The sequence below is a fragment of the Topomyia yanbarensis genome, chromosome 2 (genome assembly GCF_030247195.1).
Source record: "Topomyia yanbarensis strain Yona2022 chromosome 2, ASM3024719v1, whole genome shotgun sequence".
Classification (NCBI taxonomy): Eukaryota; Metazoa; Arthropoda; class Insecta; order Diptera; family Culicidae; genus Topomyia; species Topomyia yanbarensis.
This window is the reverse complement of record NC_080671.1, coordinates 49528913-49554489: the sequence shown is the minus strand read 5'-3', so window position 1 is coordinate 49554489 and position 25577 is coordinate 49528913. Positions and strand designations below refer to the sequence as shown.

The 25577-nt window shown below is 37.5% G+C and overlaps 1 protein-coding gene across 1 annotated transcript in view; it reads left to right on the top strand.

Annotated features, from left to right (window-relative positions):
* Positions 1-25577, top strand: part of LOC131684571 (neural-cadherin-like) — a 1488321-nt gene that overhangs the window by 538699 nt on the left and 924045 nt on the right. Inside the window, exon 4 of the mRNA XM_058967571.1 lies at positions 22992-23821. Within this exon, the coding sequence (XP_058823554.1) occupies positions 23788-23821 (34 nt within the window). The 5' untranslated portion in view covers positions 22992-23787. The remainder of the gene's footprint in view (positions 1-22991; positions 23822-25577) is intronic.

The window sequence follows — 25577 nt, the reverse complement described above, 5'->3', positions numbered from 1 at the left end:
GAGTGATTTATGTTCATGAATTCAGGATCTAGTCACGATTTTTAATATTTTAATCATGAGTAATATGTTTTATATTCATGATTTCAGGATCTTAGTCACGATTTTCGTAATTTTTATTCAAGCTTGATATTTCAGTCACGAGTAGATTGATTTATGTTCATGAATTCAGGATCTTAGTCACGATTTTTTATATTCTTCTCACGAATAGTATGATTAATATACTTGATATTAGGCACTTAGTCACGATGTTCGAAATTTATTTCCACGTTATCATATTTTATTCTAGAGCTTACTTTCGAATTTGACATGTCGTCGCTGTTGTGCTATCTTATGACAAGCGCCATTTAGCATATTCCGAGAAAAACGATTTTTAAAGTTTGAGATTGAATAGCTTGAAACTTATAAATGGTATAAACAATTCAAAGAATACAATTGATGCTTCTATCTATTCTGTATTAATCTCTCAAATATTACGAAGATCGGTTGACTATGTTGCGAGTTTTTACTATAAATGTAAACAAAAGTCGCACTCACACATGTCATAGGTGTGCATTGATGGCAAAATTTGTATGGCGTGTCATAATCGCGCATGGAAAATTTTTCATAGAAAAAATTCACCAATTATGAACTTTTATTCATCTTTGGCTTCATTTGGTCTATAAACAATCTGTTAGATGCATCTTGAAGGAAATGTGTCAGGGAATCTAGAGAAAATAGTTATTTTTGGTGACAGTGTTGCCAAACATGCTATATTCCCAATTTAAAACTTAAACTGCTTTTTTCACACAATGCGTGTATTTTTATTTTGAAAATTATTATATCATTGTGTTTCTCGGATAGTTTTAAACATAAAAACATCTTATACATCAAGATATCTTGAGCCAATCCCCAGACACAGTTGATTGAAGTAAAAAATTGAAAATTTCTCAGCACGTTTCTCGCTATATCTCAGTAAGCAAGCAGAATGTCAAAATTCTGAAAACGCCACTTTGTAGAGATTTTTTAGCCAAGTGATGTGGCATATCTAACTCAGTTTACCCCAAAATGGCGTTTGTCATAAGATAGCACAACAGCGACGATGTTGAGTAATGTGACTGATGTTCATAACATCAGCAGTTTTAATAAGCAGGATCTTGTTCCATGACCTATATCACGAACACGATTTGTGGCTCTATAATGTATTTTTTGTGCTCAGTGCAGTTTTGTTTTTCTGTCGAGACATCACACTGAACCTTATCAAATGAATAACGATGATCTAGGTCCTAATAGTTTTCTTATTTCTACTACTCGTACCTATTGCTGGTCCCTAGAAGCTGGACATATATGATATTTCATGAAATAGAGATATTTTCTAAATATCACAAGCACACAAGATAGATCCTAGGTCAAGTACTAGGAATCATGAACTAGTTCACGAACCCATGAATAATATTGCACGATTTTATAAAATATTTTACATATCAGTCAGTCGTTACTATTTACTAGGAATCATGAACCAGTTCACGAATACATGAATAAAATTTGTTGATTTTGTGAACTATTTCTCGAGCACGAATATTGACTAATATATTAAGAATCATGAATTAGTTCACGAGGATTGTATGGATTCATGAATAAAATTCCGAGTTTCGTAAATTAGTTCACGAGAAAGTATCCAGACTGTTTTGATTTTATGAACCAATGTTCCCAGATTTTTGAATAACATTATAAGTGAATGTTTGGTTTTATGAATAACTAGCAAATACCCATCGCGCGTTGCTGCGATTTTCAACGAAATAGAAAGAAAACACAATTTGTTCCGTAGCGCCATCTGGCGGGCAGATAATCCCCAGCCAATAGCACACAAACACGCTCCATAACAAATGCCTACTGTGTATGAATTTTCACGGATATCGGTTAGGCCGTTTGGGAGTCTATAAATCATATACATACAAACTTTGACTTTTATATATATATATATATATATACATATATATATATATATATATATATATATATATATATATATATATATATATATATATATATATATATATATATATATATATATATATATATATATATATATATATATATATATATATATATATATATATAATATATATATATATATATATATATATATATATATATATATATATATATATATATATATATATATATATATATATATATATATATATATATATATATATATATATATATATATATATATATATATATATATATATATATATATATATATATATATATATATATATATATATATATATATATATATATATATATATATATATATATATATATATATATATATATATATATATATATATATATATATATATATATATATATATATATATATATATATATATATATATATATATATATATATATATATATATAGATAGATATTCATAAAGTTGTGTACTAGTTCACGTACAGAAAATCGATATGGTAATAACATGGCGATAATCATGATTTAGGTTCACAAAATAAAAACAAATATTTCCACTAATAAAAGCGTTACTGAAAGGAAATTGAACATAATTATAAATAAAATTTCGTGACGTAGAAACGTGGTTGTTCCAGAATTCACGATTTGGGGAACAATTTTTTTCCATGCAAGAAAGGGACAAATTGTTTTTTTTATAAAAAGAAAGTGGTGTAGGGGAGTCAACAAAAATATACCTTTTAAGACTAGAAGTTCAGGTTTTAACTAAGATATATTAAAACTAGGAACATACATTCAAGTGTGCGTTTTGTGAAGAAGGGTTGTGCTCGGCAAGATAGCAGAAATATTATCACAGGCAGGTGACGGCGACCTTGACATCATGAACTGGATCGAGGGGTGGTATTCTTCGGACCCGAAGGGAATCCTCCAAACGTGGTCAGAGTATCAGGTCGTGCTCGTTTTAACCCTCCGGCACTCGCGCCGTTGTATTTTGTGCAACACCTTCAGAAAACCTAGCGAAACTTTCTTTCACTCGGGGAGCCATACGCGCGAGTACCGGAGGGTTAAATTCCGATAGTGCTGGCATAGTGGTGAGGGCAAAAGCGGTCGCATGATTGCAGTACAAGGGACTTATGGGAACGGTAAGTGAAAAGAAGGTCTAGATTAGGATATTTATCGTTTCAATAAAAAGGTAGATGAGGAACCTAAGGGAATGATCGCGACTTTCCAGGATATCCCAAACTGGGCTATTGGGTAGTCTACTCTGTACCCGGAGGGCATCCTTTAACCCTCCGGAAGTTGCGCAAATGGCTCACTGAACGAGCACCCGCTGGTGCCCTATGATAATTTCGCTAGATTTTCAGAGCAACGTGCACTCAGTGCACTGGTGCGACTGCCGGAAGGTTAACTGAGACCTGCGTTACAATACACAGTGGATGGACAATGGTTATATGAAAAAAAAAAATTTCGCTCCGACTAACCTTTTGTGTCCCATTTAGGTCCCAGAACAACTCTGCAAATTTTTGGTTCGATCGGCGAAACTATATTTTTGCGCCCACGGTTTAAAGTTTACATGGGATTTCGTATTGGGAAAACGTCTTTTGCAAATTAATTCTTCCAAGAGTCGACCGTTACCTCCTAAAAATAAATCGATATCTGATTTTTATAGGAAATTTGTCAAGGAAACAAAGTCTAGAAGACCACGAAACGATATGATGCTTGTAAAAAAAGTTATTAAGCAAAAACCGATTGATGCCCTGAAGATTAATAAAAAATTACTTCACATAGCATCACTGCTGCTAACGGTCTAATTATATACAAAATCTTTAACTTTCTCTTATTATGTACAAAAGAAGACTTAATTTATCCCTCAACACTCTTGCGAAGTGGCCAAATAGTATAGATAAATGTTTTAGACACATTAAAAGAAGATCAAAACAAAATCGCATATAATTGCACAACCAACAACAGTGGTGCTAGAAAAAATGAATATTTTATCAATCGTCAGAGCATCAATTGGTTTAAGCTTAATAACTTTTTTCTCAAGCGTCAGATCGTTTCGTAGTTTTCGAGACTTTGTTTTTTTGTTAAATTTTCTACAAAATCCTCATAACGGTTTATTTTTAGGAAGCAATGGGCGACTCCTGGAGGAATTATTTTGTGAAAGTTAATTTTCCCGTATAAAATCCTATGTAAACTTTAAACAGTGGGCGCAAAAATATAGTTTCAGGGATCGAGCTAAGAATTTGCACAGATGTTCTAGGACCCAAATGGTACCCAAAAAGTTGCTCGGAGCTGGAATCTATTTTTTGTCCCACCCTAATGGACATAAGTCGGGACATTACACGAAAGAATTTCCGACCCACATCCATCTTCTTGAAGCATGACTTCACCCCGTCAATTTCTATGGCCATTGCTGGTACGTAGGCTTAACGCTCCCACGTAAAGCACCCATATCAAGCATTTTGTTTACCTGGCCGACGAGGTCATTAACCCATCCATGCCCATGATGTTTGTGGACAACAACTTTTTTAACCAGCTATAACTTTTGATTGAGGCAAGATTTGCTCACAAAAACAAATAAGGCTCATTAATGTGATTATTGCCTTTCATTTGAGTACTAACATTTACAAGGATCAGCTCTAGAACTGAAGTTATTGCAATTAGTCTGATTGGATTCCGATGGAGCAGTGCTGCCAGAGACAGTTTACGTTGACGACCGAAAATGAATTGGACTATGGTAATTATTCTAGGAGAATTGTATTCAGCATTAGAAGGTAACAATTGACCAGCTTCTAGTACTGCCATGGAAGCACCTATCTTTATGAAAATAGCCTTTTCGTGTTTCTTGACCCAACCGTTTTCAAGGAAAAATAGTTTTGAAACCCTACATGCACTGGAAAAAAGTTGGGCATGAAAGGGTTAACGTTTCTTGTTTGCCCGAACATGTGTGAGCTGAGACCATTTATATTTATACACTGCTGGCCAATAAAATAGGTGTGTGATAGATTATTTTGTTTTTCTCTCAATTACGCATACCAAGTTGCAGCAGTCTCAATCACACCTACCGCACACAGAAGCCTTGGGATCTGTCAAGTTACTAGTGGGTTGTTGGCGCAGATTATATTTGCAATCTTTGTCAAGATGCAAAACAAGACTACCGTAGGCTTTTTCGTGTGGTCAATATAATAGGTGTGTGAAATATATTAACGTGTTATTATTTTACATGATTCCATTATACGTTTTATTTGGTGAAGTTTGAATTCTGCGTGTTAATAAATATATTCAAATGTTGAATAAGTCAAAGATTTGTTATAGAATGGGTCGAGCATCTTACTGTACTCAAGTGGAACGAGTTTTGCTAAGAAATTTTATTCAAGAAGATAAGACGTATAAATAAATCGAGAATACACTGCGGCATTCCGAAAACTTCGTTACAAATGCCTTAAAACCTTTAAAAAAAGGAAACACGCAAAAACCCAAGAAAACATCTACAGCAGCTGACCATCGTATTGCAATTTTAGCGAAATCTGATCTATTCGCGTCATCCAAAACCAATTCAGCACAAATTGGAAAAGTGGCAGGTCCGAGAACAGTTCGCTGTAGGTCGTAAAATTCCAATCTTCCAGAAAGAATTGCTAAGAAGGTTCCACTATTTCGAAGCCAAAGCCTTTGAAGAAACATGCAATTTGCTTTTCAACAGCGTTAATAGGCCTGGTTCAGAAGGAATAAAAAAATGGTGACATATCCTTCGGAGGGACGAATCAAAGGTAAACCTGTTTTCCTCCGATGCACAACGAAACGTTAAACGTCCAAAGTGCAAACAGTTTTATCTGCGACACACGCAAAATATGATAAATTTCAGACCATGCCAATCAAAATATGACTATAATTTCAGACCATGCCAATCTCCTGTCATCAATCCCGTAGAAAATTTACGGAATGTACTTAAAAAGAAGTTATTCGATCGAAATTTCACAAATAAGGATCGTTTGTGGGAAGCAGCTTAAAAGGAATGCTACCCTATACCAACGGAACCCTATCAGCATTTGAATGACTCAATGTCAAGACAAATGGATAAAATTTGGTTGAATAAGGGAGCTTACACAGGTTACTAGTTGTTAAAAATGTTGAAGTCTTAAAATCATTGGATTTGAAAATTTTTAATGCAATGGATTTGATTGACCAGGTACTTTTTTGGATTTCATAGAGAAGAAAGAGTTACGATAAAGCATAACATTTAATTTACAAATAAAAGTGTTCTTTTTCATATTTACGACTGTGCCTAATTATAACATATTTGAACATAAAAATATTTTTAGAGAAAACTCAAAATTTCATGTATTTTTATCTCACACCTATTTTATTGACCAGCAGTGTAGATTTGAGTAATTTTGATGTTACACTTTAAAAGCAATTCTAATTACTTTTATTAAAGAATTGTCTTGAATATACTTCTTTAGATTTGTAAACTAGTTAAGTATGAATTATTAATTGTTGTAGTGTGCATAGCTGAGCTCGCTTTATACATCTGCCTAAAATAGTAACATAAAAGGTCCGCAACCGGAATCCCTTCAAAAAGAGAAAATGCAACAAAGAACCACTATTTTTTATTCTGGCCTAAGGGACGCGATGATCATAAATAAATAAATAAATGTCTTGGATATCGACTGACTATCTCTTGATATCAAAAGTTGTAGGATTCGACAATCTGCCATCGTACTGGAATGTTGAATGAAAAACAGTACCTGGATTTTTCGAAGTTCGAAGCAGGGCCGTTTTAGACTACGCGGAGCCCCTGGGCATTATTGAGCTAAGGGACCCCAATAATTGAACATGTACAAACAGCTGCAGAGTAGGATGATCAAAAAATGATTCCCAGCATTACGGAACGAATTCTACTTAATTCCACTCTGAGACTCTTTTCCAAATCTGAGCCAAATCCGTAAAACGTGTTGACATTATTTTAAAGAATAAAGTGGAATTCAAAATGTGCGGAGAACAAAGATGAATTTCGATTTCCACAACTAGGTGTCGTTGCTGATGTTCAAATATTGTGAAAAAAACTTGATCCTGATATGATGAAACTAAACGGAGTCGGATTACGACTTTAGCAAAAGCCACATTTTTTCTTTCAATCAATATTCCACTTCGCTTACAGATGGCCGAATTTGGGAACCTTGGAAAACAAGCCATATAATTTTGAGTCCGAATGCGCGATTTGCCTTGAGCTTAGTTCAATTTTTCGCATAGAAATAACGGTTCGTTGAAATATTGTCTCTTTTTGCAAGAGTTGCTGGTGCATTCAATTATTTTGACCGATTCGAATAGGCTAATAAAGCGAACTGTTAATAATAACCTATTCAACAAATATGTGTTTCGAATACAGCTTTTAACATGTTCACTATTCAATATTAGATGTGTCCAATGCTATACATGCCACGTAAAGTTTGTTTAAAATTGCTTTCAAAATTAAATATAAAATTACTCGAATCTATCAATACGTTCGGTAAAATTCGTTTCAATGTCAGCAATCAAAAACAGTCGAAATACAAATGACGCCGAGTGCATAGTATGCCTTAGCATTCGTCATTAACCCGTAAACTGAGGTTTAAAATTTAACAAGCAAAACTGCTTGTGTGAAGCACAAACCTGCAAAAAAAATTGTGAAATAAATTTCAGCAGTTTGGATCTTATATAGGACATGTATTTTATTGATTTATTGCTGCTTGTTTTTCATAGGACAATTGTAATGTACGGTGACATGAAATAGTCTAACAAATTATTAATACATGCACATCCGATTTCGGTTAGCTCAGTACCAAACAAACACACAAAAATTTTACTGTGTTATTGTGTTCGCCTGTTCTGAAACACGTAACATATTCTAAAAGCGCGCTATGCAATTTTCTCGGTGTTACTCGATGCTCTCCTAGTGTAAATACGTGTGGTGCAGTGCAGTGCACTTTACTCCCCGTTATAATCAACCTCATTTTTCCGACTCAGGTGCACGCTGTCTGGTACCAACCTGCGGTACGGTTCTACCTCACGTGAATAAAGTATGAAAAACAATTTCCTTGTGCCTCTCCGATGGCTCATTGCGCGCCCCTCGCTGGCTCCGTTGGTGTATTTAATAATTGAATTAAACCATTCATAAAGTAGAATTTCGAATGAGTCGCGTTCTTCGCTGCTGATGGTTGTCGCATGGTCCCAGGGTTTGCATTCATATGGTTTGTTCTTTGGTTCCGGTGTAGCAAGGACTGCGATTTTCCACTTGGCTTCGTGGAGTAAGAAATAAAATAGAAATAAGGCTGGGCCGTGATTTGTTGGTACAAAACGGGAAAATAATAGGATTAGAGTAACTTGGGGTTCTCCTATTTGGGATGGACTCGGTTTGCGAAATTGATCATTAACGAAGCAAGTACATGTTTCTGGGACATACTCAATGAAACAGAACATGCAATGCTGGTGCATTCTAACTGTAAATCTTGAAACTAAATAGATTACCTCAACTGACGTATGACTCTCACAACTCATGCCAATTCTAGCACAAGTGATTATGCAAATCATAACTGAACAACAGCATGATCCTGAGCTCGAACATGTTGGCTTTGTCGAGCTTTTGCCATAACTCTCTACTAGAAGCGGAAGAGTTATTTGCCATCTGCTTCTCGGCAGTCTCTTTGTGGTGTATCGCGTGTAAGATAAGTCCAAACACAATTAGCTTAATAAATTTGCTGCTATCTTTCATAATCTCCAGGCGACGATGATGAGGTAAGTCAAAGTTGCAAGTGAACTACCGTCACGGTACATGAGACTTCCAGTAACTTCTTAAAGACAACGTTCACGATTCGACCCCAGCCAGCCCAACCCCGAGGGCGGAGGATGGGATGATGAAAGTCAGATATTTCAAAACATTTCTCCATCAGCAGTGTGCTCGCCGCAACACGGGTACGGGATTGCGGGTAGACCGGTGAAGTTGCTGCATAGCAACATGTCCCCTGCTCTTATCTGTTTCTCGCGGTTACGCACTCAGCAGCCGAACCGAGTAATACCTGGCCACTGCAGTGGTGGAGCGAAGAGGAAAATTATTAAAATTAAGCCGACAACTTTAATTAAATTTTCACGAAACGTTTCATGATTTTCTGAGAAAATATTGTGCTAACTGGGAAACCGGACGTGGTTAAAGTGCGGCACGGCAAGCGGAGTCGTTTCTTGCTCAGTTCACGATATATTTATGTTGATTTTATACTTGTACTAGGCGTTGAAAAATAGTGCGATTGCGAGAAGACCATGAATATTCATTTTCAAGAAACGTCTCACATCGAACCAGGAGGTTAACTGTTGCTTGCTTTCAAGCTGATTTGTTTGCTGAAGTTTCTTGTTCATGCATATTGAGGGGTGTCGAATTTACAACAAGCTTCCATTTGCAGAGTAACATCTGAAGCACACCACTTACGAAAAAGTTGCTGCAATATTTGTTCAACCCTCGAAATGTATTTCAATAATTTAAAAAACCTATTTTAATCCACCTAGCGGTGCAATTGTGTCTTTCTCAATCATGAACACGTGAATGTTTGCGTTGTTTATATTCATTAAAAGCTTTCAAATGAATATATTACATTTTATTATTATACATGACATGACAAATATACAAGAAAAAATCACTATTCGAGTTCTAAAATTTTGTAAAAAAAAAACAGCTACATTAATATTAAATTGAAAAAAGGTGCGAAATCGGCAGTCCCAAAAAGTCGATTTTCATAAAAAAAATTTTTTCGAGATAACATAAAATCTCGACGTTTCATGCATTTTAAAGATGTTTGGCATCAAAAACGAATTTGATTTCTAAAATTTCATGGGGTCCCCCCTTTGAAAAAAAATTTAGTTCCGGCTAATATGGGAATTTCATATGTGACCGGATGGATTAGTCTATATTTCCGGACGCATCCAAGCGATCCGTACGAAATTTTATAGACATCTGTGGGGATACTATAGCTATCATTTGGGACAGTGTTTGTGAAAATCGGCCCAACCATTTCCGGGAAACTGATGTGAGTACGTCAATTTTGAAAGATGGCCGCTTTTCCCGGGCACTTCCGGAACCGTCTATGGTGGTCAATGTAGTCAACGAAAGTTTGGTTGGCCGTCGATGACCTAGAACAGCAAATTTAAGTTGTTTGAGAGACATTTTAGCGAAATTTTTACCTTTTTTGCTTTCATCGGAGTATCGGTTTGAATCGCAATTTGCTATGTGATCGCACGCCACAACCTGTAACTCCGGAACCGGAAGTCAGATCGGGATGAAATTAAATAACCATTTACGAAGGCGCAACACCTTTCATTTGAGACTAAGTTTGGTTGAATCGGTCTAGCCATCTCCGGGAAACCGATGTGACTGTTATTCTGAATTTGGATACTTCCGCCGGGGCTTCCAGAACCGATGATGGTGACCAATGGGGCCAAAAAGACTTTCAATGGATGTTAGTGACCTAATACTACAAATCGAAGCAGTTTTGGTCATATTTTGGAAAAAGTTTCACCTTTATACATTCATTGCAGAATTTATTAAAATCGACATTTTCTGCGTGATCGTGCTCACCACCCTGTAATTCCGGAACCGGAAGTCGGTTCCATCAGACATTCAATAGCAGCCTATGGGAACGTTATATCTTTCATTTGAGACTAAGTTTGTCAAAATCGGTTCAGCCAGCTCTGAGAAAAATGAGTGACATTTTTGGTCACATACACACACACAGACGCACATACACACATACATACATACACACATACATACACACGCTCAGACATTTGCCGAACTCGACGAACTGAATCGAATGGTATATGCCACTCGGCCCTCCGGGCCTCCGTTACAAAGTCGGTTTTCAGAGCAATTGCAATACCTTTCTATTGAGAAAGGCAAAAATTTTACCTTTTTACATTCATCGCAGAATTCGTTAGAATCGAGATTTGCTGCGTGATCGTACGTATCACCCTGTAATTCAGGAACCAGAACTCGGATCCACACAAAATTCAACAGCAGCTGATGGACCTTCCATTTAAAATCAAGTTTGTCAAAATCGGTTCAGAAAATTCCGAGAAACCGATGTAGACAAATCAACAAATTTTGTTTTGTAACCATACTCTTCAACTCGTAATCCGGAACAAGATGTCGGTTGAAAATGAAATTCAATAGCAACCTATGAGAATAGTATACCTTTCATTTGAATCTTAGTTTCTAAAAATCGGTTCAACCATCTCCGAGAAACCGATGTGGACATTTTGTTAACAAATCCGCACATACACACACATACATACATACATACATACATACATACATACATACATACATACATACATACATACATACACACAGATATTTTGCGATCTCGGCGAACTGAGTCGAATGTTATATGAGACTCGGCCCTCCGGGCTTCGGTTAGGAAGTCGGTTTTTGGAGCAATTGCATAACCTTTCTATATGAGAAAGGCAAAAGAATAGTATTTAATTACCTTAATCAGCATGAGTTCAATGTTATCATGTAATTATATTTTGAAATGTTGGTGGAATGGGTTTGAAAGTGGTGGGAATGGGGGGTTAGTAGAGTGAGAGTGGAGGATGCGTCAGAAATCCTTCATCTTATTTCGGTATACGGGGTGGATGAAGGAAATGCGGGCGTGAGGGTGGTCCAAAGGGAGGGGAGTGATGAAGGAGGGAGGTGTAAGGGCAAGGCGGGTGTAGGAGGGGCGGCGATGTAATACTCAACTGCATATTTTGCCTTCCATTTGAGACTTGGTTTGAGAAAATCGGTTCAGTCATCACCGAAGAACCGATGTGACTTTAATTGTGGAATATGCCCGGAATTCCAGACTTCCGGAATCGTCGATAGTGGACAATATATTCAAAGAATGTTTGATTGGCAATCAGTGATCTAGATCTGCGATTAGAAGTAATTTGGTGACCATTTCAATAGTTTTTAGCCTCTGAGGTATTACGATTGTACCGATTTATATGGGAAATTCCAGTGTATCCTTACTAACATCCCTGTAACTCCGGAAGCAAGAGTCAGAATGAAATTCAGCAGCAGTCAATGGTATTACTGTATCTTTCATTTGAAATCAAGTTTGTAAAAATCGGTAGAGAATTCGTTGGGGAGTGGGTGTGATATTAGCTTAGGAACTTGGCGGGTTCCCCGGGGGCGTCATGAACTGTCATAGGTGGCCAATGTGGTCAAAGCTGCTTTGATTGATCATTAGTGATCCAGACCCGCAAACTAGAGTAATGTTACATCAATTTTAATATGTTTTACATCATTTGAACATCATGGTGGTACCAGTTTATATGGGAATTTGCTGTGTGACCGCACTCTTCAACCCGTAACTCCGGAACCGGAAGTCGGATCAACTAAAAATTCAATAGCAGCTTATGGGAGCGTTATACCTTTCATATGAAACTTAACTGCGAAAATCGGTTCAGCCATCTCTGAGAAAATTGTGTGAGTTTAAATGACACACACACATACACACACACACACACACATACATACACACACAGACATTTGCCGATCTCGACGAACTGAATCGAATGGTGTAGGACACTCGGCCCTCCGGGCCTCGGTTAAAAAGTCGATTTTTACAGTGATTGCATAGCCTTTTTTTATATGAGATAGGCAAAAAGTACATAACAGGTAATAAATTTACGTCAACAAGGGCTTTTGGTCTAATTTTGCACGGTTTGTATCCATAGGTGACTGCAGCTCGATGGTAAAGGGAAGGAACAAATTTCGAATTTTGGAAATAGGGTGTTGAGCCTATTTTCACCATACTAAGGAGGAAGCCTCACTGATTCATTAACTGCTTGGCCTACAATCATTGGAATTGGTACAAATTGGTATCAACAGCTTTGCTTCATTGTTAAGAACCAAGATAATTACACAAATGCGCTGAGAATAGTGAAATTCTCGTGTTTGAGCGCAATGAAAACTCGAATCGAGAGCCCCTATTGTTGTACTACCATTTGGCTCAATGCGTTGAACAAAGATGGCAGACGCTGCTCTAATCAACGGCTTCAAATGGGTAAGGTGATAATAGAAACATGGCGAAAATGGGCTCATCACCCTACATACTTGGATAGTGGCGTAGACTTGGCAAGTCACACAGTTCTCGAAATCAATTACATCGCTAGAGTGTTACTTTATCGCATAGCAGTGGTCGCAATGGTACCAAAATATGGGGTTTTTAATTGCGCTTTAGAATTTGGTTTTAGTCGTTTAATGTGTTAGGAATATTTTGGAGTGGAAGTCTCTTTCATTTGATGTATTCTGAACCTAAAAGTGAGAATTATTATTTCATCAAAATGTCGAAATAGAGTCATCATGAATGAAATGAAATTAAATGAAAGAGTTGTGGAAAATATTATACTACGAGAAAACTGGCGAAACATGCAAACTGCGTTGTTTATAGGAGGCGCTCAAAAAATATTTTTTTCGTTATAATGTTTTTCTGAGATCTTTCCAATTTTTAAAACATTTTATAAAGTTATTGAAATCATAAAAATACAGATATTTCTCGTAGTCGTCAATAGTATCTACTTCCAAATTTAAAAGTTATTGAACAAAGTAGTTAAAAAATACCGCCCTTTTGAACACCAATAACTGAAAGATGTGGAAATATGTGGAAGACATTTCGATTCTATGAGATAGTGAAAAATACTAGAAGAAGAAACAATACTAGTTACAACGGACATGCAAGAGCCTGTAGGAAAATACATTTCGACAAAATTTTGTATTTTGTAAGAAAATGAATAGGAACTTTTCGAATAACTCAAATTTTTTTTTCCATTGATCAAATGTTCTTCAAAATCATTAGGAATCTCAAATTACAAAACATAAATAGTAAAATTTGAGTTTCTGCAATCTCAAACTAACGAGTTATTCAGTTGTTCAAGATGAAGATATGTAAAAGCCGGTAGTATTTGTAGAAAAAGTTTAATGTTACCAATACAGTTTTATTTTAATTTTATTTTATTTATTTCGTCTTTGGTATATACCGTACAGACGTGATTCGCCGAAATCATTCTTTGCAGGTTGTGATGGAGCGTTATCGCTATTTTTGATAAACAATCGATGTGCTTGGACAAACAAATAATGTGTTTCAAAACATACACACTAGACCTCTCCACATTTTGAAAAAGTTTTGAAATATACATGGATCAGCTCAAATTTTTGTTCTAGGTGTGAATTTAAGAACTTTCGCCAAAAATGGCTTAATTTGGACATGATTTAGAGGTGTCTCCAATCAAAAATCGTGTTTTCGCTATGTTTCCATAGGAAGATCACTTACACTCTGATTTGATAGGCCCTACATGCCCACATATCATCAAAGGTTGTTCCTTACACATATCTTAACATGTTTTAACAGGTGAACATAGCTCTAATCGCAATAGAAAATTTGTTAACTGGATTTTTATATAGAAAAGAATACCAAAACCAAGAAAAAATTCTACTAATTTTTCTTGGTTTTGATGTATTTTTCTATATGAAAATACAGTTAACAAATTTTTTATTGCGATTAGAGCTATGTTCACCTGTTAAAACAGGTTAAAATATGTGTAAGGAACAACCTTTGATGAAATGTGGGCATGTAGGGCCTATCAAATCAAAGTGTAAGTGATCTTCCTATGGAAACATAGCAAAAAAACCATTTTTGATTGGAGACACCTCTAAATCATGTCCAAATTGAGCCATTTTTGGCGAAAGTTCTTAAATTCACACCTAGAACAAAAATTTGAGCTGACCCATGTATATTTCAAAACTTTTTCAAAATGTGGAGAGGTCTAATACACACCCTTTAAAAAAGCATGCATCATCGAGCTACTAAATACAAGAACTAGCGACAACTGTTCGCTGTTAACCCAAGCAACAATCCAAATGCTAATTGGTTTTATTTGAGTTTTATGGTAGGTTTATCATGGCATTACATAGTGAATCTGGTTTTAACATTGCTTATGAAAAGGGCATTTAGTTTTATATGCTTGACGGGGTTTGAGAGTGCTTCAAGAACTCTTGAAGAAATATCAAGAAAACCACATTTTTCACAAGAGTAATTAGTATCTCAACAGTGAAGCCGTGGCATGTACCTCAATCATGTATACACAGCCAACTCGATGATGATAAATTATTCATTTAACTTTGCAAATCTGTAGGTGCTGTACATATAGCGAGATGTCGTTAGTTTTTCATATAGTTCTATTTAAGATGCGTTGTTGGAATAAATCAACAATTTTTAGTTGGAATTGTAGCTACCATAATAATTAATCATAGGCATTTTTATTTCAACATTGACATTTTAAATGTTAAATAGACTGGATTTATGGCGATCTTCCGTCTAACCTTTCTGTCTTGAAAAATTCCTATTAGTTTTATTCAAGTCCAACAGCTCTTCTTCAAGTGTATCATAAATAAAAATGAATTTATCACGATCTTGAAAAACTCCTATTACTCTTGAGCAAGAATAATTAGTTTTAATAAGATCTTATGGTGGTTTCAGTTAAATTCAATGACAAGTAATGGCGTCGTGGATATTTTTTATCGCTTCGAAATGGTAGCCATTAGCATAAGAATTAAAATAATTACTTTTTTTTCATATACTGAACTGATTCTCACTGATCGAAATGCATTTCTTAGCTAGAAAAATGTTTATGCATGCGTTTAATCTAAAATATGACAATTATGAACATTTACACATACTATTGAATTTTCGAAACGATTTAATATTTCCTATAAAAATCAATGTTTTAGAGATTGTTTCACGGCGCGTTGAATCTTTCGCACTTTTATATTGCATATTATCGGAAAACTGACAATCGCATGCAAATTTTCTCAATTATGAGCTTAAAAAGCTGGCCACTTATATTATCGATTTCTAGTTGTATCCATTTTGGTAAAGGAATATCATATGATAGATATATTTTTTCCCCAAGCTGATTCTTTTCGTCTATACACCAAGCTCTCTATCTAACAAAGCAGTTTCGTAGCGCACTAGAAGTGTTCTTGAAGAAAATCATAAAACTATCAAGACTTATGATAGTCTTATATTAGTTTTAAGCAGCTCTTCAACACCACTATAAGAAAGTTTAAAGAAAACCTTGGAAAATACTCTTGAGAACCATCTTAAGAATGGGCCTTTTTTGCCTTAAGAGAGGTTTATGGTTGTCTTGAAGCAGTGCTGTAGTGTAATTGGTTTTATGTTCGGTTTTATCAAGCTAATTTTGAAGATATCTTCAATCGCTGGGAAAACGGATGACGTCTGTGCTGAACTAAAGGCCATCAAATTTCGCGCCTCGCTAGAAAGGTTTCAACATCTCCTCCAGTCCGGCCAAACTCCGGTACCTCTCGACCACCTCAGAAACGTCGTCGCGAGGATGGCCCTGATCCAAGCAATATTCTTGTTGGTGGTCGAAAGCTAGTCGATAATAGCAACATTGTTACGGTTTCACCTCCCGCGCCGTTGCTCTGGATGTATCTTTCCCGCTTTCATCCTAGCGTTAACAAAGAGACTGTCGAAAAAATGGGTAAAGAAGGAATAAATTGTAACGATGAGATAAAGGTTATTCCGCTTGTGAAAAAAGGCATAGACGTCAGTACTTTGAACTTCATATCCTTCAAAGCTGGAGTTCACCAAAAGTACCGTGATGCAGCTCTTAACCCTGACACATGGCCGCAAGGCATACTGTTCAGGGAATTTGAAGACAGCCGTACCCAGAACATATGGAGCCCGCCGACTGATTTTCCATGTACTTCTCTAATGCAACCCGGACCATTAATGGTCCTGCAGAGGACTCCGCAACGATTGGCCATGCCACTATACCAAGCTACACCGCCCTTGTGAAGGAGTATCGATGCCGATGGCATACTGGGATGCAACGCAGTTGGTACTATGGAAGCCCTCGATCCCCCCGCTACAGTCGAGCCCTTGCCGCTAGCGTTCAGCAGTCGTCCCGGTCCTGTATGTGTGGGTGGAGAAAGGGTCTTCCAAGCCGCCTTTCTCGGCAAGTATTATACAAATTGTAACGATACAACGGTTGAACCGATTCACGCTTCTAGCTCATCGTACGACTCTCGCCGTAAGCTGCTACCACCCTGTTCCTGCTCTCCGCATTCCGCCATCGGGTTTCAATGCATACTGGGACGCACCGCAGTTGGCACTATGGAATCCCTCGATCCCCCCGCCACAGTCGAGCACTTGCAGCCAGCGATCATCAGTCGTCCCGGTCCTGTGTGTGGGATGGGTGAAAGGGTCTTCCAACCTGCCGAAAATGGCAAGTATACATCTGTTCCGAACACTTCAAGCGCTGATGCATTCTTCGCTTCCAGTTTTTTGCCTTTTGCTCCGACATCTTGTTATCAGATTCCAACCATTTCTCTCGACGACGACGATAATCGTATTTTGTGGCGCGACACAGTTGATTCGGGATGCTTCGAATCCCTCACCACAGTCGACCAAGCGACCGTGAACCGTTCCGATACTGTTCGTGGGATTGACGATAGGATCTTCCTACACGGCAACATGACTTCGCTCTCTGCTGTACGTGATCCGTCCTCCAACAACATCGAGGTTTACTACCAGAATGTTGGTGGCTTAAATTCATCAACGGACAGCTATTTGCTCGCGACCACGGGTTGCTGTCACGACGTTATCGCCTTGACCGAGACGTTGCTCGACAACCGTACTCTGTCTCGCCAGGTCTTTCAACATTCGATGTCTACCGCTGTGACCGCAGTGGCCTCAACAGCTACAAGACATCAGGCGGTGGTGTGCTAATTGCCGTTCGCCATGGTATAAAAGCCCGAGTGATCAACGATGACCGGTGGGCGAGCTCCGAGCAAGTGTGGATATCAGTGAAACTTGCCGATCGCTATTTGTTCCTGTGTGTTGTGTATTTTCCACCTGACAGAATTCGTGATTTCAGCCTGATCAATGTACATCTTTCCTCCGTTTCTTTTATCGCCTCGATCGCCGCCCCGTCTGATGATATTGTAATACTGGGCGACTTCAACTTACCTGGCTTGACGTGGTGCCAGGCAAGTAATGGTTTTCTACGATTGGATATTGAAAAATCTGCGCTTATTAACAATGCCAGTTGTATTTTGGACAACTACAGCAGTGCAACTCTTCGGCCAATTAATAATGTCACCAACGAGAATGGACGCACATTGGATCTCTGCTTTGTAAGTGCCCGGGACTGCGCTCCATACTGCTGCACTGCACCGACTCCTTTAATCAAGCAGGTGCGTCATCATCCCCCACTACATCTTGTATTCGCTGGCAACCTAGGAGTGAATTTTGAAGACGTTTCAAGCTCTATCGTCTACGATTTTAAAAACGCTGACTACGACAGCATCGTTAGCACGCTGTTGGATATAAACTGGGACGAAAATCTTAACAATGACGACGCGAACGAAGCAACGATGACGTTTTCTAGTATTGTTAACTATCTTATCGACCGCCATGTGCCTAAACGAACAATTAGTACCGATGAACACCCTCCCTGGCAATCAACCGTCCTTAGACGTTTAAAATCTGCCAAACGAGCTGCATTTAAAAAATTCTCGAAGCATAAGACACTTGCATTACGAAATTACTACTTTCAACTCAACCACGAATACAAACAGCAAAGCAGACACGCCTTTTTAGACACCAGCGAAAAGTCGAGCGTCAACTGAAATCCAAGCCCAAGTCGTTCTGGAAGTATGTTAACGAGCAGCGAAAAGAATCCGGTTTACCATCTTGTATGTCGTTTAATGGAGCTTTAGGCACCGATACTAAAGAAATTTGCCAACTGTTCTCCGACAAATTTTCAAGCGTTTTTTTTTTCAACGAGCGCCTGTCACCACAACAAGTCGCCGCCGCCACCAATTTAACTCCTTCTCTAGGACGAACCATCAACCGAATTTGTGTCGATAATGCTGCCATTCTTGCAGCAAATGCCAAACTGAAAGCACCTTGTTCCCCGGGTCCAGATGGTGTTCCCTCGATTTTTGTAAAAAAGTGCATCAGCGGGCTTCTTGAACAACTTCGGCGAGTCTTCGAGCCATCACTCACTACTGGTACATTCCCTTCCTGCTGGAAAGCAGCGCACATGTTTCCAGTTCATAAAAAAGGAAACAAATCGAACATTGACAATTGTCGGGGAATCTAGTGTTTAAGTGCCGTATCAAAACTGTTCGAGCTGGTTGTGTTAGATCCCATTTTCTTTCACTGCAATCACTACATTGCAGACGACCAACACGGTTTCATGCCTAAACGATCGACAACGACAAACCTGCTCTCGTTCACAACATATGTAATGGGTGGATTTGCCGACGGATTCCAAACCGATGCTATATACATGGATCTATCTGCGGCCTTCGACAAAATCAACCATGATATCGCAATTGCGAAGCTGGACAAACTCGGCATTCATGGACAACTTCTGCGCTGGTTTCGTTCCTACCTCGATGGAAGGCAACTCCAAATCAGTATTAAGGACTGTCTATCTGCACCATTCTTCGCTGCATCCGGCATACCACAAAGAAGCCATCTCGGTCCAGTAATATTCCTCCTCTACTTCAATGACGTCAATTCCACATTACAAGAACCCCGCCTTTCTTTCGCCGACGACATGAAAAATTTTCAACAAATACGGGATAAAACCGATACCGAGCTTCTTCAGAGGGAACTGAACAGCTTTAGTACGTGGTGTGATCTAAACAGAATGGTTTTGAACCGGAGCAAATGCTCAATCGTTACGTACACGTGGAAACGCCAACCGACTCAGTTTAACTACCATTTCTTCGGCTCGAGTGTTCCAAGACACTCTCACATCAAAGATCTCGGAGTCATCATGGATTCGGCACTAACATTCAAACCACATACTTCATACATCGTGGATGACAGCTTGGGTTCATCTTCCGAATAGCGAAAAACTTCAGGGACGTATATTGTCTTAAATCGCTTTACTGTGCGTTGGTCCGCTCAACGTTAGAATATTGTTCGGCTGTTTGGAATTCGTACTACCAGAACGGGATTGACAGAATCGAGGCTGTTCAACGCAGGTTCATACGCTTCGCCCTTCGGCATCTCCCATGGCGAAACAGATTTCAGCTGCCGAACTATGAAAACCGTTGCCAGCTAATACACCTCGATACACACAGCATTCGGAGGGACTGCTCTCGAGCCTTGTTCGTCTCGGACTTACTCTCTGCCAGAGTGGATTGCTCTACAATCCTCGGACGTCTGGATCTTCAAGCCTGCAACTCTCTTCTGCGAGTTCCGTTCAGGAGAACCAACTATGGTTGCCAGAGCGCTGTTACCGGACTCCAGCGAATTTTTAACAGTGTGGCGACCAGGGTTACCAAAAACACAGAATAATCTGTATTTGTACAGATTTTTCAGCCATTTTCAGATCAAGAATCTGTATGTGCAGATATACAGATTTTTGCATGTATGTACAGATATACAGATTTTTGAGAAGTGATGTTACCAAACCTATTTTAGAAATATTTTCTTAGTTTCAGTAATACTTCCTCTGAGTCTCTCTCAGCTTAGCCCTCTAAATAGGCTGCGCACGCTGACGAAGTCGACTTAAAAATGACTTTTACTGTCAGCAGTGTTGACAAACATTGCTTCACAGTTTAATGGCAGTGTTGGTAAACCCGGCTCACAGTAAAAGTCATTATTTATGTCGACTTCGTCCGAGTGCACAGCCTAATTAAAAAATCTTCACTTTTGAGAGTGGTCGCTCATTCTGAAAGGTAAAGGTTTGTAATACACTCAGGTTAGCACCCAGCAAACGCCTGGCTGAAGTCTACTTCCGGAAACGGTAATTGTAATGCTCTGTGACTTTGTTAATTGTCAATTTTTTGTCCGAAAATTCGACAGCTACATTGGTCGACTTAATGTAGGGGAACATGGGGAGACTTGACCAGGTTTTCAGCTAAAACTGCATAAATCTCTAAAAAAGCCTTCAATCCCCCAAAAATCATTCAGATATAATGCGCAAAGTTATTGCGCGTCTTCATGATTTTTTGCAGAATTTTTAATTCAATTTTTGAAAAGTTACAAAAGTTTTTCTGTGATTGTTTTTTCTGGTCAAGTCTCCCCATTGCGGGGAGACTTGACCAAGGCGTGGGGAGACTTGACCAAGAGAATTTTGAAAAATCATAACAAAAAATAATGACATAAAACATACTGTAATTGTTTTTTCCCCTATTGTCGAGATCCTTAGGTAGCAGTAAAAAATATAAAAGAGTTGCATCTGACAAATTTTGATTTTTTTAAATGCATTTCTTTTTAAGGATTAACTGTACTGCTTGCATTGCATGTTCACACGTCACGAAATCAGTCCTACTATTGCTAACTTTGCATACAAATTTTAAAATATAAAGACTTATGTTTGGGGTGGGATTTTTTTATGGCGTGATTAACATTAACAGTAGATACCAAAGCATAATAAATATTAGGAATTTTGTATCTTTCTTCAGCTGATCGCCACTTGGTCAAGTCTCCCCATAAAATCTTGGTCAAGTCTCCCCAACATTAGTTATTGCGTTCAATTTCATGCGAATTCTAGTAATAACTATTCCAATGTTCCAGTTTATGTAAAATCATTTCACTGCTTCACAAGGATTAAGATGGTATATTAATTCTTTAATAATAATTAGTAGTCGAGTAGATATGTCCATACAAAGTTTGATAAAAAATTACATCATTTAATGCAAATTTATTAATCACGTAATATTTTCTGCAAGGAAAGGATTTTTTACTCCAAACTTTCAAAATTACCTTAAGGGATCGAAACAAGTATAAAAATATTTTTGAAAAAAAAAATTAAGAATCGAATAGAAGACGCCATAGCCGAAAATAGAATTTTGCGCTTGGTCAAGTCTCCCCATGTTCCCCTATGTAACATTATATATCAACAAAAGTCATTAAATGAAGAAGAAAATTATTTTTCCATTGTGCACATCGGTAAAGTTCAAGTTTCTGGATGCAAAATATTAGAACGATTTGTAGTGTTTTTATGGCGAAAAGGTCCTTGCTTGACTCATTTAAACCACAGGAATTAATATCTCCGATAGATAATCCACCAAAATGTTAAACAAGTCAACTGATTCGTTACAGATACCGACACAGATTTTTCGAATAGTAAATACAGATGAAAAGATTTTTTAGGATAAAAATACAGATTTAATTTTGGCAACCCTGGTGGCGACGGCCTTTGACTTCAACCGGACGCGGAATGCGATAAAAGCGAAAATGTTGGCAATTTTAAAATGTAATTAGTTTAAGAAACCACCATTGGGGCCAAGGGGCCTGTTGGTGAAGGTAATAAACAAGTGTACCATAAAACTAAATTTGTTACTTGGGAAGTCAGACCGGACTAAGTCGCAAAATGTCAAAAATGAGATAATGACAGCGCTGGATGAAGAATTTCTTCGGCTACATTCCACTTTTGCCAGAATTCTAATAGGTTACAATAAGCATGAATTATGGCAAAAATAATTTTCGAATTGTAATATAAAGGATGCTGCGATTCAAATTTCAAACTAGTTTCTGTCGAAATCAATAAAACGTCACTTAGTCCGGTCTAACTTAACACCGACCAACTATCGGAAAAAGGCTGAAATTTATTCCACTACCCAATATAATATCATTGAGCAGAAATAAGAATAAAAATTGTTGTGGCAATATAGTCGGCACTGCATTACAAAAGGTTTAACAACTCTAAAGGTGAAATAACCAAAAGAATGAAAATGTACCCACTCAACGGTTCAGACTTGTTTAACAACATGAATATAAACTAGCCTAAATTTATTCAACAAGTCTTGCCAACTAAGACAAGTGCAAGACCCATGAACATCCCACACTCACTCCTTCAAAATCGAACTTATATTTTAACTGTCCTCACTGTAGCTTTCAAAAACTCCAGACGTAACCCGAAAGTAACAAGATGATGAAACTTTATATTCTATTCGATTTCTCTCTTTTCCCTCCAGAATTATGCATCGATTCAACATACGGCGACAAGTGGTTCCCATCTAAGGCGACCATCATCGGCTTCGAGTTTCCAATTTTCCACCCTCTGGTGCCATCGAAGTGCGAAGTGAAGACAGTGCTCGTCAGTGACGAAGACCAAACTACACGAGAACAGCAGGACGAAAGTTTTCAAATTGAAACCAGCCCCAGTCGGGGTCAACTGTTTTCAATGGCAATAAATTGATTAGCTTTCAACAAGACGGCTACTTGATACGAAATGAAGCAATTCGCTCAATGTAGCGGTGGCCTGTGTACGGAAAGGTGTAGCAACGAGAAATTGCCATTATAACCCGTGCAAAAAGTATAACTTTCAACAGTGTACAATCGAAAAAAAAGCAAATCAACAGAAAAAAAAGTAACGAGCAAGCGTTCGAATATAATCGAAGACACAAGGAAAAGCAATAAACGTGAAATTTCCGCAAACCGAACGATATTTCCTCGATAGCAGCGCAGAAGAAAAACTTTCTGTGGTAAAACGAAAGAATGAAAGAAATTCACACAAAATCCGGCGAAAACTTTAGTGGTACTACACTATAATACTCATATGTGTAGGGCTGTGTGTGTGCCAGTAATTGAAGCTCCATGTGGTGTGAGTGAGACTGTCCGGCTAGGGTAAGACGGAAGTGTGCTCCAGATACCAACCCCCCCAGCATCATCATCATCCACCACCACCACCGTCATCCACGGTTATCCGAACTGGCGAAACTATATCACAATTTTTATGCTGCTGCCAAGGTTCAACACTAGCCCGGTCCAATGAATGTGGTTCGACTGTTGCAGATTATAATCGGTGAGTAGAGTTTCAGGTTGATTCGAATTTTTTTTGTGTCCCTTACAAATCGATCCTTCCATTAGGTGGGGTGCGGGGGTCACTGATGTTATAATTATTGTTGAAATTGTATCGGGGGATATTGTGTATGGATAACAAGGACAGAAATTGGGTTACAGAAATAGCTGTGACGACAGCTAAATGGGAAGAACTTCGGAACCACTCAAGTAAATATAATGGAATGAATAGGGTTCGTCGCGGTTGCGGTAATTACCGCAACCGCGCGGTATTTACCGCACCCGCACCGCAAAATCTGCGGTGCGGTGAGACTCTTTTTCCCGCAAATGCGGTGCGGGAAAGAGCTTTTACCGCGCGGTTTTACCGCAACCGCACCGCAAAAAAAAATTGATAAAGTGATAATTTTGATTATTCTAAATTGATAAACAGACTGCTATTACAAAAGAAAATCTAGCTGCGCCCGAAATATTTTGACGCTATTATTTCTACGACATATTTTGGACTAGTTATTTGATACTTCTAAGTAAAAATTCACAAACTAACCATTTCAAATACATAAAATGCAAGATCCAAATAGAGACAAAATTATTAGATCATTTAAAAACAATAAATTTGTACTCTTAAATCCAATTGAAAAGTGCATCACTTCTCCCGATTTCTGTTGGTAATCGTGGAATTGTGAATCGTTTTCGATATCAATTTTTCAATTGCGAATTTTGACTAATTTAAAGGAATTAGAGATGAACTAATTATGCTGGGACTTAAACACAACCCAAAGATTATAATTATCTTCATCAAACAAAACGAATTTGGAGTAATTGGCAGTAAAGGATACAAATGTATGAAAGCGTCCAAAATAAGGAGGGGTCCAAATTTGGATGATTATTCTATCATTCGTTCATCAGTATCGTATTTCTATCTTCTTTGATTGCTGTGTAAATTCAATGTGAATTTTTCTACAGTCAATTTTAATGGACTCTTTCTCAAAAAGTATGCTACATAACTTCTTTTCGTGTACTTCCATTCAAATTTACTATAATTTTTACCAAATTAAGTCCTAATATTTTTCAGTTGAGACTATTTTGTAACTTTTTTGAAGCTTTTTTTGCAAAATACCACATAGTTTGACTCCCGTTCACTGCAATTGAAGTTTTTGCCTTTGGCTTATTGGCAAAATATTAGAAGAAAATACATTAAATGCTAGAACTTTCGAACTAGCCTTAGGAAAATTACACTTCATACATTTTCAAAGGGAGCAATCTTAGTTGTTGAATGAGAATACATCTGTTTCTTGAGAATGCGGAAGTTAGAATTTTGAGATATATTGTCCGTAAAACCCCCTATTTTTAAAAATCATTTCTGCTGTATGCTACAAATCATACATTTTTTCAGTTTTTCTAATGTTCAATAATTCTGTACCGGTTGAGACCGGACACCTGATTAGATGTAATGTATAGAGCATTTTTTTCGTCAAATATGGCGCCGTTCTTATTTATGAAATACAATATGTTTTTATTTCACTGTATTGGAATATATGCGCTACTATATAGAAGTACTGGTATTTTTATTGGTAAAAATCCTTTAAGAACGAAAGGTGGTTTTACTACGTAAATGCGAAAATCATACATTTTATTTTCATATGTCAAAAGTATTGAAAATATGAAAATTTAAAGAAAAAAATATGCAACTTCATTTCTTATTACATTTTTATTCCCCTTTTTCAATTAACTGAAGGGTTGCTAAAATAAAAGTTTTCCTA